General features: G+C 45.3%; 4 protein-coding genes across 4 annotated transcripts; 3 read left to right on the top strand and 1 right to left on the bottom strand.

The window, feature by feature from the left end:
* The first annotated feature begins 3,530 nt into the window (after positions 1-3,530).
* LOC128254791 (CDK5RAP1-like protein) lies at positions 3,531-5,508 on the top strand. The gene has a single exon (XM_052984094.1). It carries the CDS (start codon positions 3,695-3,697, stop codon positions 5,489-5,491), a length of 1,797 nt encoding a protein of 598 aa, XP_052840054.1. The 5' UTR covers positions 3,531-3,694; the 3' UTR covers positions 5,492-5,508.
* Positions 5,480-6,430, bottom strand: LOC128254806 (exosome complex component RRP46). Its single transcript, XM_052984119.1, has 3 exons — positions 6,258-6,430; positions 5,961-6,196; positions 5,480-5,899 (listed from the first exon to the last, which is right to left on the bottom strand). The coding sequence occupies exons 1-3, from the start codon at positions 6,361-6,363 to the stop codon at positions 5,531-5,533; spliced, it is 711 nt and encodes a 236-aa protein (XP_052840079.1). The 5' UTR covers positions 6,364-6,430; the 3' UTR covers positions 5,480-5,530.
* Positions 6,431-7,035: 605 nt separating this feature from the next.
* Positions 7,036-11,816, top strand: LOC128254748 (cytoplasmic aconitate hydratase). Its single transcript, XM_052984027.1, has 10 exons — positions 7,036-7,156; positions 7,241-7,333; positions 8,615-8,784; positions 8,847-9,062; positions 9,124-9,634; positions 9,701-9,801; positions 9,862-9,978; positions 10,047-10,701; positions 10,761-11,479; positions 11,554-11,816. Exons 1-10 carry the CDS (start codon positions 7,150-7,152, stop codon positions 11,662-11,664), a joined length of 2,700 nt encoding a protein of 899 aa, XP_052839987.1. The 5' UTR covers positions 7,036-7,149; the 3' UTR covers positions 11,665-11,816.
* Positions 11,817-13,560: 1,744 nt separating this feature from the next.
* LOC128254752 (uncharacterized) lies at positions 13,561-17,921 on the top strand. Its single transcript, XM_052984043.1, has 7 exons — positions 13,561-14,002; positions 14,366-14,487; positions 14,542-14,655; positions 14,783-15,027; positions 15,081-15,754; positions 15,883-16,573; positions 16,636-17,921. The coding sequence occupies exons 1-7, from the start codon at positions 13,835-13,837 to the stop codon at positions 17,307-17,309; spliced, it is 2,688 nt and encodes an 895-aa protein (XP_052840003.1). The 5' UTR covers positions 13,561-13,834; the 3' UTR covers positions 17,310-17,921.
* The last annotated feature ends 183 nt before the right edge of the window (positions 17,922-18,104 follow it).

Genomic DNA, 18,104 nt, shown 5'->3' with positions numbered 1-18,104 from the left:
CCGGCTACGCCCCTCAGCCCCTGGGCAGCTGGCCCATCAGTGGAGCTCGTAAATAAATCAATGAGCCGTTTGGTATTATATCCTGCGCCTCGGAGTCACTGCCAGCGCCAAAGAGGAGGAGATTGCCTTTTTTTCTGTGGCATAAATTTGTGCGACTTGGCCAGGACTCGGACTCGGAGTCGGAGCTGGACTCGAACTCAGACCGAAAGCAGGACCAAGGCTCGTCACTGCTGACGTATGTTTAGCTTGAGTGGATTTTATTGTGACAGCGTCAGGATTTACTAGAGACAGCAACTGGAACTGGCAGTCAGTAATGAGAAACTCAGGACACTATCCTCTCGAAGCCCCCTTTCACTGTTTGGTCATTGGATTTCGTTTTGTTTATGCACTCGTCCGTAATTAATTTGCGCAATTTTCGCAGCTTAAGCAAATTTATTGAGTGCATTCAAATATTACGCATACCACCGGGGTTACCTAAGGGAAAGAAATATATTTGTTTTAATTAAAACCTTAAAACTATATTAGAACCTTAAAACCAAGATTCCATTCCCAAAAAGTAAATTCAAAAGTGATTCCAAATAAATTAAACTATTATAATCTTACAAATTTGTATTGGAATTACCTAATTAATGTCTTATATAGGTTATTATAAGTTAAATATAGCAGGACAATGAAAAATATCAGATACATTTTAATAAAATAAAACATACGATTTTTTGTCCTCTAGTCAGATTTATTCAATTTTAAAATAAGTTTGAGACAAAACAATTTATTGAGTGCACTACAGCGTTGCGCATACGACAGGAATCCCTGGGGAAAACGGGGAAATCAATGCTAAAATATGCAAATTTTTATTTCCGCGACAATTTCAATTTAACGACAACCAAGACGACGACAACGAACCATTTTCTATTAACATTGGCTTGCCTTTTTTTGTCTCTTTGTTTTTTTGTCTCAGCGTGGGGAAAATTGCTCTCTGCAGAGCCGTTAACACCGCACCCCCCTTGTGCAACGGAAAATACGCCCCCAAGGGTTGACGCTGGTGGGTGGGAAAATGGTTTTCCGAAAAATAGAAATCTGTAAGCTGTAAGTAAACTTTTCCGGCTGAAGCGGAGCCACGCATTGAGCCATTCAAAGGATCATTATGCGTGTGCCCGCGTTATGGGGCCTCAAAGTGTCGTTGGTGGGTTTGTTGGGTCTACGATGAAACTTCGGTGGGTTTCGGTAGGTGGGGATTGGACCAGGGGGTCAGGTTGACGAAGGTTTTTTTGAAGGTGAGGCTCAGGGAAGCTTAAACCCACATTTGGATTTGGATTTGCATGTGTTTTAAGAGGGTTAGCGGACAAGTGATCTGCAGATGAGGAAAGAGATAAGAATAAGTTTAGTATTTCCGTGATTTTAGTTGTTTTATGAAACATTTCTTATTAATTTGTTTACTGTTATTTTTGTTTTAAATTTATCGCAAAATATTAGTGATTTCCGTGATTAAAGACAATATTAGTAGTTTTATAAAACATTTATTATTTATTTTCTTACTGTTTTTTTTTTTAATTTTATGCAAAAAATTAGGGGTATAGATCTTATATATTCAAACAAAACTCAAATACAAATTTTACATATTATGAATTATGTATGAATATTAAATATCCAAAGAAAAACAAATATATTAATTTAGTTATTTCACATTTGAGATGTTTCCCACAACGAACAATGTACTAAATTCGATTTAAAAGCTCGCACAAATTGTCAACTGCCAAGAGCGTGTTTCCCAGTCGAATTGTCGGATTAATTGCTACCACTAAATATAGAAAGCATTAGTAGAATTGAATTATTTATTATTTATTGACAGTTTTCTTTAGCTGTTACTCCTGCCCAACTAGCTCTGAGCTTAAGCTGCTCCTCGTATGCACAAGCCAGTAAAAGCCCCTCCCCCATATAGTTCTCCCCTTTTTGGAGCACACAACTCCATCCCCACGACCGAACTGCAAGATTTATAGCAGCGGACTAGAGGGAAAACTCATGGGAAAATAACTTTAGCGGAAAAGTGCCGACAAAATACAAGAAAATGCTTAACCAACAGAACGCGGAAAGCAGAAGGCCTTTAGCCAGCAGGCCAGGGAACAGGATCCACTTATAAGGATGCGAGTGCCAGGGAACCACCCAAGTGGCTCCCTCCGGATTCGCCGTCTTCGAGCCAGAAACTTCATGAATTTAATTACCGAATTTTTTCGCTGTAATTACGAAATTCTTTTGGCCGAAAGTGGAATTTTCATTTCATTTTCATTAAAATATTTCTGCTTGTAAGTGTTTACAAAATATGTGTGCTAGGCTGCTCCCACTTCCGATTTTCTTTCCTTCTCCCAACCACACACATTCAGAGTATATAGTTGGAGATCGAAAAAGAGCACTTACTTTTACAACGTAAGGATTTTTTTGACAACAGATTTGGTTTAAAATGTATTATTATTCAAGTTTTATAGACAAGCATGTAATTTATAAATTTTGTTTCTATTTTAAATTAATTTATATACATATATAATTTTATAAAGAATTTAATAGGTATTCAAAAATATTAAATAAGTTAAATTATTGAAATAATTATACGTCTTTATCCTTAAATCATTTAACTCGTGCACAATTATCTACTAAGGACTGCGGCCAACAAATTTGGCTCTATTTACGGCCCACACTCGGTGGCAATGCAATTATTTACTTATTGACCCACAAAGCCGCAGGTACGGAATCAGAAGCAGAAGCATATGGAGGCGTTTGCATTTGTTGTTCCAGCAATTGCATTGTCTTCACCTGTGCATTATTAACCCGACCACGATAAGCTCATAATGAGGCCGAGCTAATTTCTTACGGCTAAACCGACTTTGCCAGCCTGTCCTCAAATGTGCGGCCGGACAGAGTCCTTTTGAGTGCTTATCTGGCCAGGAAGACAGATGCTTTCGCCGCTTTGCATAAAGAGTATTAAAGGCATAATTGTGCTTCATTTTGTACGATTTTTCAAAAATTCTCACCTGTTTTTTAAGATTATCTAAGAACTACATTTTGTGCTTCTTAGTTTTAAAAAATGTAATTAGTACTTAATATTACTTTTTAATAATTTACCATATATTAAAGTAAATAATTTACTATATATTAATGTAAAACTTATAGTAAAATAATAGTATGAGATACGTTTCTGGAAACAACCAGCCTCATAATTATATAACAGCAGAGACTGAATAAAACAGAAAGTTTAATAAAAGAAGCTACAAACCAACCTTTTCAACCAAAAATATAAGCAACAATTTGATTAAATCCGATTTTAAGGTAAAATTAAAGTTAACTTCTGTTCTGCGATAGTCGTAGCGGTAAGATAGGGTTTCAAATTCAAGACTACCGGATTTTTTTTGTACTTGTCATTTTTGCTGAAGCCCACCAGGTAGCGCTTATTCTTGTGTATTTTGCAGCACTAAACAGGGCTAACGAAGAAGTATTGCCAGATCGTCAAACTTAATGCGCATTCAAAAAACAGCATTTTCCGACATTGCCGGAACAGCTGTTTAACTTCTAGACCATTTATTTAAAAGTTTTTTTTATTTATTTACATAATGGTAATACTTAAAACAACGTGTTGACATAAATAAAAGTGCTATAGCAACAAGAGTATTTTTAAAAGTAGAATCGGAATAAATGCCTTAAAAACATGACTGGACGTGCAATAGCAGTAACTCGACCGTGGAACAGCATGTGGAGAAGACGACTTCCAGTGGCTGTGCGGCATGCCTCCACCACTGCCTTCAAAGGAGCTACATCCGCTCCTGCGTCGGTGTCATCCACTGGAACTGCTGAAATCAAAGCGGAACCGGCAGCACGTGCCACGTTTCTGGAGCGGGTTCAGCGGGGACCTGGCTTCCAGGACTTCTTTACGGTCAAACCAGCGTCCAGGGTGAAACTAAATGAGGAGGAGGATGTGGACGCCAGTGTGCCCTACCTAAACTCCATCGACTTTGATGGAAATGGCAAGAAAGTGCACTTTGAGGTCTACGGCTGCCAGATGAACACGAATGACACCGAGGTGGTGTGGAGTATCCTTCAGAAAAGCGGTTACTTGAGATGCCAGGAGCCCGAGGAGGCCGATGTCATCATGCTGGTCACCTGCGCAGTGCGCGACGGAGCGGAGCAGAGGATCTGGAACCGATTGAAGCACCTGCGGGCCATGAAAACCAAGCGCAGTTCGCGACGACATCCGCTCCAGCTGACGCTGCTTGGTTGCATGGCGGAGCGGCTGAAGGAGAAGCTGCTGGAGCAGGAGCAGTGTGTGGACGTGATCGCTGGACCAGATAGCTACAAGGATTTGCCCCGACTGCTGGCCATCTCCCGGCACTATGGCAACTCCGCCATCAATGTGCTCCTCTCGCTGGATGAGACCTATGCGGATGTGATGCCCGTGAGGCTGAACTCGGATTCGCCCACAGCCTTCGTGTCCATCATGCGGGGCTGTGACAATATGTGTACCTACTGCATAGTACCCTTCACCCGCGGACGCGAGCGTTCCCGACCGCTGGCATCGATTGTGGCCGAGGTTAAGGCTTTGGAGGATCAGGGGGTTAAGGAAGTTACCCTGCTGGGTCAGAATGTCAACTCGTACAGGGACCGAAGTGCACTGGAGGGAGAGGATTCGCCAAAAGCCACTCCTGTTCCCGGTTTCAGCACCGTTTACAAACCCAAAATCGGTGGCACTCCCTTTGCCGCGTTACTCCGAGCCGTGGCTCAAGCTGTTCCCGAGATGCGCATCCGTTTTACCTCCCCGCACCCGAAAGATTTCTCCGACGAAGTACTAAAGGTCATAAGAGATCATCCGAATGTGTGCAAGCAACTGCACTTGCCAGCACAATCGGGCAACACGCAAGTTCTGGAGAGGATGCGACGCGGTTACAGCAGAGAAGCTTATCTGGAACTTGTGCAGCACATCAGGCAATTCCTACCCAACGTGGGCCTCTCCAGTGACTTCATCTGCGGCTTTTGCGGCGAAACAGAGGAGGAGTTCCAAGACACCGTATCCCTCATACAGCAAGTGCAGTACAATGTGGCCTATTTGTTCGCCTATAGCATGCGGGAAAAGACCACAGCCCATCGTCGCTACAAGGATGATGTGCCCATAAATGTGAAGAATGCGCGCCTGCAACGCATGGTGCAAGCTTTCCGAGAGGGAGCTACCCAGTTACACAGCAAAATGGAGGGCCAGCAGCAGCTGATCTTAGTTGAAGGCAAAAGCAAGCGGTCCGATGCCCATTGGTTTGGTCGCAATGATGCCAATATCAAGGTGATCGTTCCTGCTATGGATTTGCCCATAACCGGTGATCCCAAAGCTAGGAAATCCTTTGGAGTAGGTGACTTTGTGGCGGTCCGCATTGAGGAGTCCAACTCCCAGGTGCTTAAGGGCACGCCCCTCGAGTTGAGCAGCATAACAGCCTTCCACAACAGACAGTTAATACAATAAATCGAGCTTTAATCGTAGGTAGTCTTGGTTGCTATATCATCACGTCTCCATGGAGGAGGGCTCCTCCTTCTGGTCTGCTATCGCCTCGCTTCTGCCATGGTACTTGGCTATCTGGCTGCGATAGAACTGGAAGATTTCAGCACTGGCCGCCCGGCAAAGACATTCGATGTCGTTGAATTGGGCTATTTTGAAGGCTCCCTTTGTCTGCACCAGCAGCAGGTTTCCCTCTACGGAATCAAAGGCGAAGGTGAAGCTGGCACGCTGGTGGAGTGTTTCACTTTGATCTGGATCCAGTAGGTACTCCCCCTGCTCGTTGATGATGCAGTGAACGGCCGCAAAGCTGCATTTCAGGGGCAGGCCGCCAATGAGCATGGCTAGACAGGCTGAATTCACGGCACATGCATCAACCTGTTGGAGGGAATAACCATTAATGCACATCCCATGGATGAGGGTAAGTTCTGTCTCCTACGCTGCCACGATCCTCCAGCTCCTGGACCTGCACAGACATCTTGGAACGCGGATGGGCCTCAGCCAGAAGGGCCAGCTCCAGAACATCCCGAATGGCCGCCTCGCGAATCCGCTCCTTGACCTGGGGAAGCCCCGCTTTTGGTCGGTAGTTGCACTCCAAGTAGCTGCCGTCTATGCTCAGGTTTTGGGTCTTCACCTCGATCGGGCCCAGAACTGCGGCTATAACCACTGTGGCACCTAGAATTGGTTAGACTCTTTAGCCGGTTTGGCCAAATCCCAGACAAGAACTTCGTCATACCCTGGCTGTACATCACAGAACCATCGCAACGCGACAAGGGATTAAATTCACAGTGCATCTGGCGAAGCTTGTCCTTTTCCACGTCCATTTTTCCCGGCAAATTCATATTAATTTCGTAAATTTAAAGAAAACAACGTGCGCGTGTAAAAACAATTAGAGGTGGAAGCATCGTTATGCCAAGATAGATAATATCGATGTTTTCAAAACATCGGTTATCGATGTTTGGCGGGCAACGACGAAGAAACGATTCTCTCACCAGCGTTTTCCTAACATTTTAACATATCCCTTATTCAATGTGCGGGTGTTAAAACAATGCCGCTAAAATGCCAGTACTGGAAAACGACACTATGTTCTTCTTAATCGAACTATCAATGGACAGTGTACAATCGATTTAAAAAAATTTTGGCGGGATCCATTTTAATTTCAAATTTTATTTTCGTTTTTCGTTCTCGGGAGCAGAGCGCATCCACCGTCATTCGTCATTCATTGAAATGAAAAACAATGATTCTAAATAAATAAAATGGCAAATAAATATAGTGAATAAGTAAGATTATTGGCTTAAGTGCAAAAGCTTTGTATGAATATTGAGTAGCCGACTTGTTAGCCGTGTTAAACATAACAGCTTAAATAGGCTTTTGTAAATGTTACAGTTTAATAAGGTAGTAAAAAGTAAGTTCAAGTATAAAACTTAATAACATCTATTAATTTCACCCACAACGTTTAAAGTGCGCGGGCACAAAAAATACACCCCCGATCTGACTGGCGATATAGGCTGCCATCGCTAGCTATATCGATATGAACCGAAGGCTGGCCAGTTTCAGGCCGACTCGCCTCTCCAATCAGTTTCTTGCTTTGCTCGTCCGGAATAAGTTCAGTAAAGAGTCCCAATAAGATGTCAGGTAGGTTGCCAGTCCGGAGTTCCAGTTCCTGGGACTGCCTGCCACATATCCTGCGGCTTATGTAACCTCTTCGTACCACCACAGGCGCCAATCCGTTCGGTCAGTTTGAGAAAACTTTCTCGCAGGCCGGCACAACTTACAAGTACTTTGACCTCGCCTCCATCGACAGCAAATATGGTAAGTGGCCAAGGCATTTGGAAAAGCCTTAAAATTTGGGAGTGCCTGTCGACGTGGTGGGATATAAACTAGGGTAAATATGCAGAGCTAAACCGGGAATCAAGTCCACAGAAGCACCTGTTGAAGTTGGAGTTTGACCCCGAAAAAGAAGAGACTCGGCGAACACCTTAATTTGCAAGTCAGTCGGTGTCAATTGTGAGGTGCTCGCACAGCTTTAAGTAGCTTTTCTATAGTTTTCTATTCGCGAAAGCGAAAGTTATCACCAGTGATCGCCTCATAATGGGGCTCGTCTACCGGTGATAACGAACCGTGTGCCTCCCAATTTTGTCTCCATTTGTATTTTATTTTAACGTGCCCACATATCAGCGGATTATAACTACACTAATCTAATGATTTTGAATCGTGCGATGCTTATGCTTCCCAATTGTCTCCAGACCAGTGGAATTTTTTCACTGGAGCGCGCGTGGTCGAAAATCGGGGGTCTGAGGTGAGGGCTTTCTTTAGTGGCTACCACTATATAGTACCCACTATGACTATCAGTCGCATCGAGTGCTGGGCAAACGCAATCATTGTACTTTTTGATAACAGGTGGTTGCTATCTCCGGCAAGCCCACAATCAAAACTCCCTAATTTGAGTTTTCGTTTTAAGAAAATTTGTTGAGAAAATTAAAACAAGTGCATGTCTTACATAAATAAAGTGGTGCACTTGTTTTTAATAATCCAGCCACTTGCGCGCAAGCTGGCACAATTACTGCAAAACGTTTTTCAAAATACTTAAATAAATGTATTAATTTTTTAATGACTATTCCTTATTAGCGAACATTTTCAAGAATAAAGAAATTTATAAATTGTAAATTGGTAAAAACGCCATTTACGCTGAGTAATATTTAAAATTATGATTTGCAATTTATTTTTAATCTAGTTCAAGTACATATAATATAAAGTTAAAAGTTGGCAAAATCGGCAAAAAAAAGTACTTATGAAGTAGTTTAAGTGAACTTAAAATATTAAAGAATATTCTTTTAGTCGAGTAATTTAATAAACTGTCCTTTTTAAGTGTTAGCTATTATGATTTGCAAAAAATAATTCTTATCTAACCACTAAATAATCATATCGTTTTGTATTTACATACATTCAACTAGTTTGTAATAACATGGAAATTAAGTGAGAGTGGAATCTGTTCGTCTTTATAAAACGACTCGTCTCGTCTCGAGTATTTTTACTGTAGTTTGGATGAAATCTAAGCTTATTTGGATTAACATTTTATAATACCACTTATAGATCAGCTGCCCTACTCGATTCGAGTGCTCTTGGAGTCGGCGGTGCGCAACTGCGACAACTTCCATATCCTGGAGAAGGATGTGCAGAGCATCTTGGGCTGGTCACCGGCCCTCAAGCAGGGATCCAACGATGTGGAGGTGTCCTTCAAGCCAGCCCGTGTGATCCTGCAGGTGAGCATTTTAAAACAATTCTTTACTAACATTTCTAAATAATTTAAAATTTTCGTTTTCAGGACTTCACTGGCGTTCCGGCTGTGGTGGACTTTGCTGCCATGCGCGATGCTGTCTTGGATCTGGGCGGCGATCCCGAGAAAATCAATCCCATCTGCCCCGCCGACCTGGTCATCGATCACTCGGTTCAGGTGGACTTCGCCCGCACTCCCGATGCTCTAACCAAGAACCAGACTTTGGAGTTTGAGCGCAACAAGGAGCGGTTCACCTTCCTGAAGGTAAGATGCCTACATTTAATATTTTCAAAAGCTTACTTATTGGGAAATTTGTGCAACTTAGTGGGGCGCCAAGGCCTTCAACAACATGCTGATCGTGCCACCTGGCTCTGGCATTGTCCACCAGGTGAATCTGGAGTACCTGGCCCGCGTGGTGTTCGAAAACGACACCAGCGACGGCTCCAAGATCCTGTATCCTGACAGTGTTGTGGGCACGGATTCCCACACCACGATGATCAATGGACTGGGTGTTTTGGGCTGGGGAGTGGGAGGCATCGAGGCGGAGGCTGTGATGCTGGGACAATCCATTTCCATGCTGCTGCCCGAGGTCATTGGCTACAAACTGGAGGGCAAACTGAGTCCGCTGGTGACATCCACCGATTTGGTGCTGACCATCACCAAGCACCTTCGTCAGCTGGGCGTGGTGGGCAAGTTCGTGGAGTTCTACGGACCTGGAGTGGCGGAACTCAGTATTGCCGACAGGGCCACCATCAGCAACATGTGCCCCGAGTACGGAGCCACCGTGGGCTATTTCCCCATTGACGAGAACACTCTTGGCTACATGAAGCAGACAAGTGAGGAACACCTTGTTATTCCGTATATATCAGTATTTTGATTACATTTTTCAAAACCCATTCCAGATCGCTCGGAGAAGAAGATCGACATCATTCGTCAGTATCTGAAGGCAACGCAGCAGTTGCGCAACTATGCTGATGAGGCCCAAGATCCCAAGTTCACTCAGGTTGGTATGGCGCACTTTCAGACCTTTACCTCTTGCTAACCCTCTGCACCCCATCTGCAGAGCATCACCTTGGACCTGGCGACGGTGGTGACCTCAGTTTCGGGTCCCAAGCGTCCCCACGATCGCGTCTCTGTCTCCGACATGCCAGAGGACTTCAAGTCGTGCCTGTCCAGCCCAGTAAGCTTTAACTGCGTTTTTAGGCAATCAATTAGATCGTTTAACGATGGTGTTCTCCCCTACCGTAGGTGGGTTTCAAGGGCTTCGCCATCGCTCCGGAGGCTCAGTCCGCCTCTGGGGAGTTCCAGTGGGACGATGGCAAGACGTATAAGCTGCAGCACGGATCCGTGGTCATTGCGGCCATCACGTCCTGCACAAACACATCGAACCCCTCGGTGATGCTGGGTGCCGGCCTGCTGGCCAAGAAGGCCGTGGAGAAGGGCCTCAACATCCTGCCCTACATCAAGACCTCGCTGTCGCCTGGCTCCGGAGTGGTCACCTACTACCTGAAGGAGTCCGGAGTCATTCCCTACCTGGAGAAGCTGGGCTTCGACATTGTGGGCTATGGCTGCATGACGTGCATCGGCAACTCCGGTCCGCTCGAGGAGAATGTGGTGAACACCATCGAGAAGAACGGCCTCGTCTGCGCTGGAGTTCTGTCCGGAAACCGCAACTTCGAGGGTCGCATCCACCCGAACACACGGGCCAATTACCTGGCCAGTCCGCTGTTGGTCATCGCCTACGCCATCGCCGGTCGGGTGGACATTGACTTCGAGAAGGAGCCGCTGGGCGTGGATGCCAGTGGAAAGAACGTCTTCCTGCAGGACATCTGGCCAACGCGATCGGAGATCCAGGAGGTGGAGAACAAGCATGTGATTCCGGCCATGTTCCAGGAGGTGTATAGTGAGTACTCTTAAAGTTGTCTTCTTTAATGTGGATTTTTAATAACCCTGCCCTTACAGGCAAGATCGAGCTGGGCTCCCAGGACTGGCAGACCCTACAGGTGTCCGAGGGCAAGCTCTTCTCGTGGAGCGCCGATTCCACGTACATCAAGCGTCCGCCCTTCTTCGAGGGCATGACCCGCGACCTGCCCAAGCTGCAGGGCATCCAGACGGCGCGTTGCCTGCTCTTCCTGGGCGACTCCGTGACCACGGACCACATCTCGCCGGCGGGATCCATTGCCAGGACCTCGCCAGCCGCCCGCTTCCTCTCGGAGCGGAACATCACGCCGCGTGACTTCAACTCCTATGGATCGCGACGTGGCAACGATGCCATCATGTCGCGCGGAACGTTCGCCAACATTCGGCTGGTCAACAAGCTGGTCGCGAAGACCGGACCGCGCACCGTCCACATTCCCAGCCAGGAGGAGCTGGACATCTTCGATGCCGCCGAGCGGTATCGCGAGGAGGGCACTCCCCTGGTCCTGGTGGTGGGCAAGGACTACGGCAGCGGCAGCTCCCGGGACTGGGCCGCCAAGGGTCCCTTCCTGCTGGGCGTGAAGGCTGTGATCGCGGAGTCCTACGAGCGCATCCACCGCTCCAATCTGGTGGGCATGGGCATCATTCCCCTGCAGTTCCTGGCGGGCCAGAGTGCCGAAACCCTGAACCTCACGGGCCGCGAGGTGTACAACATTGCCCTGCCCGAGAGTGGATTGAAGCCGGGCCAGAAGATTCAGGTCGAGGTAATCTACTGGGTCACTGCCACACCACAGCCCACATATATATTGTATCTAATACCTAACCATCCCTCTTCCAGGCCGACGGCACCATCTTTGAGACCATTCTGCGCTTCGACACGGAGGTGGACATCACCTACTACAAGAACGGCGGCATCCTCAACTACATGATCCGCAAGATGCTCTCCTAAGCATCCCGCTTTCATTATGTTTTTATGTTTGTATATTCCACTTGCATTTCTACACTGTACATTGTAGTACCCTAAGTTTTTAATTTGTGGTGGTGCTTTCCCAACCTGGTCGAACCAATAAAATAAGCCCTTATTCTTGGTATCCAAATAAACCGTGTGTTAGTAAACTAATTCTTTGGGGGAAGTATATTTATAAATGTAAATTTATAAATGTAATTGAAAACCAATAGTGGGGATAGCTTTCAATGAACTAAAAGTTTAGTTTTATAAAATCATTAGGTTTCTCAAATCAGAATTAACTCTGAAAGTTATCTACGATTTAAAAAAAAAAACTCAATTAAAAGACAGGTTTTCCGAACTATTTGGTATAATAAACTTTAGGTTCTTCAACATCTCTGCTTCATATGACCAAAATGGATCCAAATTGATTGAATTTAACATGTGCACGTACCTGGCCAAAAATCATCGTCTCAAAAAATTACTTCTTCGAGTAGAAAAATGTGTTTAATGCCCCCACGTTGAACAAATTTCTCTCATGAGATAAACAAAGCCCAGTGATGCTTGAAATGTGACAAGACTGAACTGTGTGTATCCCATCAATTGAAACCGGGAGTCCTTTTCCGTGCAGGATTCGTCTAAAGCACTCGGCTGTTCGCACTCGGATCTAGGCTGCTTACAAAAGAGCTATCTAAAAGAAACAGCAACTGTGATATGTGAAATATTCTTGGGTAAAATCACGGCTACTATTTCCTTAGATAACTCGATATAAATTCAGGACGCGATCGAAGTTCCGAGGTCATATTGCACAACTGATAGATGGCCCTTCAAGGGGGCTAAGCAGAACACCGATTTACCAACCGCGAAACGAACTATTCGAGAACTAAAGCCTGACAGTTGGCCATCCAGCTCTTATAAGCACGGTGCCGTTCAATGGCCGCTGCCAGCGCATCAGGTTTCCTGCTCTGCTCGATGGCCCATCGTGGATCGTGGATCGACGATCGGTTATGCCCCGAATTTGCATTGCGAAAAATCGCTGAGCCCTGCAGTTGGCTTTTGGCTGGTTTTGCTGGCATGCTCGACATTTTTATGCCGAATTACCAAAATTGTGAAGCCCGTTTCTCTGTTCTCTGTGGCTGCACCTTGTTCAGCTTCTAAGCCCGGCGCACTGAACCCGGCATCGGTTATAGGATCTGTTTTAGGGGGTGCTGGTGGGGGCCCGGGTGTCTTCCGCAAGCGAATTGACCCATAAATACGCCCTGGGGTCAATAACCATGGAGAGTCACGTTGACAGATTTTAGAGCTTGTATATATTTTAGGTCAGCTGGGGCTATAACACAAAATATTACATTTTGGGTTATACTTTTGGGTCAGAAATTGGAAATAACTAGCATATATTAAGTGCTTAACAGATTTACCTTTTTATACTCGAACTTATGTGGATTTGAAATACACAACTTAGGAATTAAAAATGACCAAAACAAGAAAGAAATGGTCTCATATGTAATATTATCATTTGCCTATTTTTCATTTTACTTATAAAAACAAGGGGAACTCTTGACTCTTTTTAAAATGTCTTCAGTTAAATTTAAAACTGAACATTTAACAAGCAGAAATAAAAATAGTATTTAAAACAATGAATAAATACAAAACTACCTTTGCTTACCAAAAAACGTTTATAACTTCACTTTTCAAACGTTCTCATTTCATATAAAGCGCCTTCGTAAAGAATATTATCGATATATCAATGCCAGCTGGTTGGGGTCCTTGCTAACTTTGCCCCCATATCCTTTAAATTTAGCACGAACCGCAACCGCGATCCTGGTTAGGATCTTAGATAACACCGGTGTTTTTAGCTTCAATTTAAAGGTATAGTTTAGTACATTTGCGAGCCGGACGGCGAAACCGAAAACGGTCACACCAAAACAGATATTTTTTATTGCAAAAATTCGGTTTATTTATAACGAAAAGCCAATGATGCTGTAATTTTGGGACCCCCAGGCAGTGGATCAAGGGAGCCGGAGTTCGATGAGCACCATAGACGCCACTAGCCAGCCGATGAGGAGGCACTAGGAGGCAGGATACAGCCGCTTTTCGGCCGGAACGCGGCCCCTTTTTCAGGAGTCGAGGCAGTAGGAAGAATAAATTAAGTCTGATTTTTAGCGATTTGAATATGGAGACTGAGTACCAGAACTACGTGGAGTCGCTGTCGGGCGTGTCCTCGGACGAGGATGACTTCTCCACGGTGGACAGCTCCGACGAGTCCTCAGAGGAGCCAGCTCCCACGCCATCATCCGGCCCAAGGACACGGAATCTGGTGCAGATGCTCTACGACAGGGAGGTGGGTTAGCTTATAATACTAATCAACACTTAAATCTTATTCACAAAGATGTCCAGGGTAATTTAATCTCGTTTAGCAGGTAGAAAAGCGTTTCAAAGCCCATTAACTAAGGGGGTCAACTGTTTAGTTCAAGGTCTAAAGTTAATTTTAATGAAAACACGTGAAAGATATAGCAATTGATTTTTATTGAAGGTACACAGGTATAGATTAAATACATATATGATATTAGTATAAGAAAAAACACGCGCAAGACTGTCGTAGAAGCAAAGCTATTTTGTTGTTATATATCTATAAGTAATAGTATATTACGTTGATCGTAGCCTTAAACATAGTAGCTTTTAACATAATTAATTGTCTCCTCAGCGCACTGGATTCTTCTCAGGCTCCTCGCGGGCTGGCCAAAAGCAACAGCTTCCTTATGACAGAGTGCCAAATCGGTTGAAATTATACCTCAAGGATGTGCTGGCCAGCAGTTTGATGGAGGGGTAAGCAGACTCCCCTTTTAAGTCAACAATCCTCTGACATGAGTATCCTTACAGGCACATTTTCATGGGACTTACATCCTGCGGCCAGTACATGCTCAGCCATCGAGTGGTGTGCAACGACAGCTCCTCGCTTAATCACTACTCCTTCAACATGGGCTACAAGTACACGTAAGTGCTTAACTACAATCAAATGATAGCATTTTGAACGCTTTTTAATCAAAAGTTAAACTACTGTATCTGTTATCCGCTCCAATGATATAATAATCTAATCGAACTTTATATTATTTTTCACTAGTCTGTACTTTTGGCTATTCCAACCGCACAAAAGGCTGCGCCACTTTTTCTCGCGTCGCCTCTTCGACGACCATATGGTGGACAACATTAAGACTGTTAGTATGACGCAGTGGAAGAACTCGCAGCACCAGATCCTAGTCATCCATGGGGCTGCCATGGAGGAGGGGGAGGATAGCTATATCACATATGTTAAAGTTCCTAAACTGGGTTGTTTGGAGTGCAAGAAACTCAACGACGACGGTCCATGTACGTGTTACAAGTGCTATTTATTTATTTATACTACATCTACCATCCTATAGATTCCTTTTACAATGCACACTGCCTGAACTGCCACTTGACTGTGCACACTAAATACTCCTCGACTGAAACGGATCCGAAATTCGAGCCGAAAATCAATCTGCTCTGCCCGGAACGAATTCTGATCATCTCCAACGGATTTATGCACATGCTGCGCATCGATGTAGACACATCGGCCGTGAGCCCGGGCAGCAATTACCTGCCCCAGCAGAACCTCATCCTGCCCAGTCTTCAGGCACAGCAGCAGTCGCAATCCTTTTTGCTTCCCAAAGCCCTTTTGGCCAGCGAAGAGGATCGCTCCTCGGCTGCTTTTACAGCCTCCGGATCGGAGGCGGAGTCGGCCAACGAGCAGAGTGTCGTGGCTCGTATCATAGCCGACTTCAGTGACATTGAAACCGAGCAGATCCAGCGCTCTGGTTATCCCTCTAACAACAACAACAACAACAATGAGGTGCAAGCTGCGGCTGGTGTCTGCTGTTCGCCAAAGGCTTATGAGGGACTCATTTTCACACCACACTGCAGTCCTACTGTGGTTACAAGCTTAAATGGTATGACACTGCCGGAAACTACGCTGCCGGTAACCAAGCCTCTGGCCAACGAAGCTAGTCCACCACGGAGGCGCAATCAGCGTATAGTCACTAAGTTTCGCAGTGGCATCACTACTATAGACCTGCAGGTGGGTTTTACTAAGCATGTGGTTTCTGTGTTAAACCCAATTAGGTGTTATAAGTACTAGGGCCCCATTAGGCTTCAAACACACAGCTCGCAGCTTAAAAACTATTATTAATATTATACCGCCCCTAGAGCTCGCCCAGTTCCAGTTCCATGACGGACAAATCAAATGCTTATGAGTTCTCAGAGGATAACGAGAAGTACGAGAAGATCTCCACGTTCCGCAAACGACGTCTGGCGGAGAAGAAGTACGAGTTCTCGGAGGACAACTCGGAAAACATCATACCCTTTACCAAAGTGCGAATGGCAGGTCGTGCCTTCAATTCCTCGACCGCCAGCTCCTCGGCTCGCAGCTTCCATCGCTTTTCGCCCACGGCGCACTTCTTTCACAACTCGCCCTGCGCCTCCCCGTCGTCTTCGCCCCATCCCTCTCAAACGCCGCCGCATCTGGGCTTCCGTTCTCCGCCGTCAAGCTCCATGCTAATGCGTTCGCCCAGCCGGAATGCCAATTCGGGACAGCTCTTCAATCAGAAATCACCGCCATTGTCACAAGCCACGCAGCAAATGCTCAGCTACAAGCCAGTGGGTCCGCTGGGCGCTCTCTCCCCGCTGCAAGTGTCCTTGGCCAAGCGGTTCGAAATCGGCGGTTCCATGTCCCCAAACGCCGGGCTGTCTTTTCTTTCGCCACGACGCGATGAGCCGCGGATTGTGGAGATGCCAGTGCAGGGCGGTGTGATGCCGGAGAAACCGGTGTGCACCAAAAAGCTGAGAAGACGATATGTGGAGGAGGACGATGCAACCTCTGTCATCACCAGCGAAGAGGGTAAGCTTTCATTTAAATTGACATTGAACACTATTTTACATGCCGCTGTTTTCTATTCCCAGATGACTGCATATCGCCTGGCTACCACACCTCGCTGCCAATGGAGGTGCACGGCTCCTGCTACTCGGAGATGCAGATGATCTCACAGGCCTCGTATCAGCGGCTTCGCTGCAGCAGCGTGGTCATAACCCAGCACTCGTTCGACCTGGAAACCTTCACTTACTACGTGATCAGCCTGCTGTGCCAAAAGCACCAGAAGATCTACAACGTCTTCTACGACTGGGCATACGAAGTGATCAGCGTGTGTCCACTGAGTCAGACAATCGGGTGCATGCTGATGGCCCAGTTCTCGGCGCGGGATCAGCCGCTAGCGATCTGCCTGCATTGCACCGGACGGATGGACTGTGCGTTCCACAAGAGGCAGTACGAGTGTCGCATCCTGTTCACCTGGAACATGGAGAGCGGCCAGTGGCAGGTACTAGACTATGGAGAGCTGAAGGAGGTGCACGAGCAGTTCAGCCCGCTGAAGCGTCTGGGCAAGGCTCGGCTCACGTTCGCCCAGATGGCCAGGAAGATGGGCCAGGAAATGGCTGACGGCTTGGGGCTCAGCTTGCCCGACTATACCTCAAACCTGCGCGTGCACAACTCGGATATACGGAAGTCAAAGATTTACATAAGCGATCTCGACAACATGGTGGAGTTCCACTTGAAGCGCACACACCATGAGACGCCTTAAACACATTGATAACTGGTAACTAATAATAGGAATTGTTCTGTTATAGTAAAAGCTGGAGAATTTATGTTTTACTGATTAAATCAATGTGTAATTTGATCATTCACATAATTGATAGTTCGATAAAGAATTGGTTTTTAAATACAAGAGATATAAAATTTGACAGCTTTTACGTAAGGGGACAACCAATTATTTTACTAGTGTAATTAGTTCGTAAAACTCGCTATGGTTGCGTGAATCTAGTTCAGTTCTAAACACAAAAACGTGTGCTGTATTTAGTTTTTAGTTACCTATACCTTACTTAGTGCAACGAAACGCTTTTTCAGAAGGTTGAAACGCGTCCTAATTTCGACTGAAGTCATTTAAGTAATCTACAATTTAGTTTTAAGATCCGGAGCTCGACTCTCGCCCCGCTCAAACTTACACACACAATACGGTACTTTTGATATTCGAGACTTCGATTCAACTATTAACTATAATATAACTATAACTATACCTATATTAGATAGTTAGCAACACCTTTCGAACTGCGGTACTAGTAATTAAAGTATCGATTTAGTTAGTGGCAACCCCCGTCCGAGGGGAAAATATACAATTGTAATCAAACATGAAAAATATGTTTCAAGATAATATTAAACATTGGATATATATTTAAAGATATTATTCAGACACTTTCAAGTCCTAAAATGAAATGCTGGTAAATACAAGACAACCTAGCAACATAAAATCGCTTATTTTCTTAATTGCACTGCGGCTATTTTCTCAGAGTCCTGGGGACGACTGGTACTGGAAAAAGGA

The sequence above is a fragment of the Drosophila gunungcola genome, chromosome 3R (assembly GCF_025200985.1).
Source record: "Drosophila gunungcola strain Sukarami chromosome 3R, Dgunungcola_SK_2, whole genome shotgun sequence".
Lineage (NCBI taxonomy): Eukaryota > Metazoa > Arthropoda > Insecta > Diptera > Drosophilidae > Drosophila > Drosophila gunungcola.
This window is presented reverse-complemented; position numbering and strand designations above follow the sequence as displayed.

Coding starts and splice junctions, on each gene's coding strand:
- LOC128254791 (XM_052984094.1), top strand. CDS start 3,695: ATGACTGGACGTGCAATAGCAGTAACTCGACCGTGGAACAGCATGTGG.
- LOC128254752 (XM_052984043.1), top strand. CDS start 13,835: ATGGAGACTGAGTACCAGAACTACGTGGAGTCGCTGTCGGGCGTGTCC. Junction 15,028..15,080: donor ACTCAACGACGACGGTCCAT/GTACGTGTTACA, acceptor ACCATCCTATAG/ATTCCTTTTACAATGCACAC. Junction 16,574..16,635: donor TGTCATCACCAGCGAAGAGG/GTAAGCTTTCAT, acceptor TTCTATTCCCAG/ATGACTGCATATCGCCTGGC.
- LOC128254806 (XM_052984119.1), bottom strand. CDS start 6,363: ATGAATTTGCCGGGAAAAATGGACGTGGAAAAGGACAAGCTTCGCCAG. Junction 6,197..6,257: donor TTCTGTGATGTACAGCCAGG/GTATGACGAAGT, acceptor AACCAATTCTAG/GTGCCACAGTGGTTATAGCC. Junction 5,900..5,960: donor AGCTGGAGGATCGTGGCAGC/GTAGGAGACAGA, acceptor TCCCTCCAACAG/GTTGATGCATGTGCCGTGAA.
- LOC128254748 (XM_052984027.1), top strand. Junction 8,785..8,846: donor CAGCCCGTGTGATCCTGCAG/GTGAGCATTTTA, acceptor TTTCGTTTTCAG/GACTTCACTGGCGTTCCGGC. Junction 9,802..9,861: donor AAGATCCCAAGTTCACTCAG/GTTGGTATGGCG, acceptor CCCCATCTGCAG/AGCATCACCTTGGACCTGGC.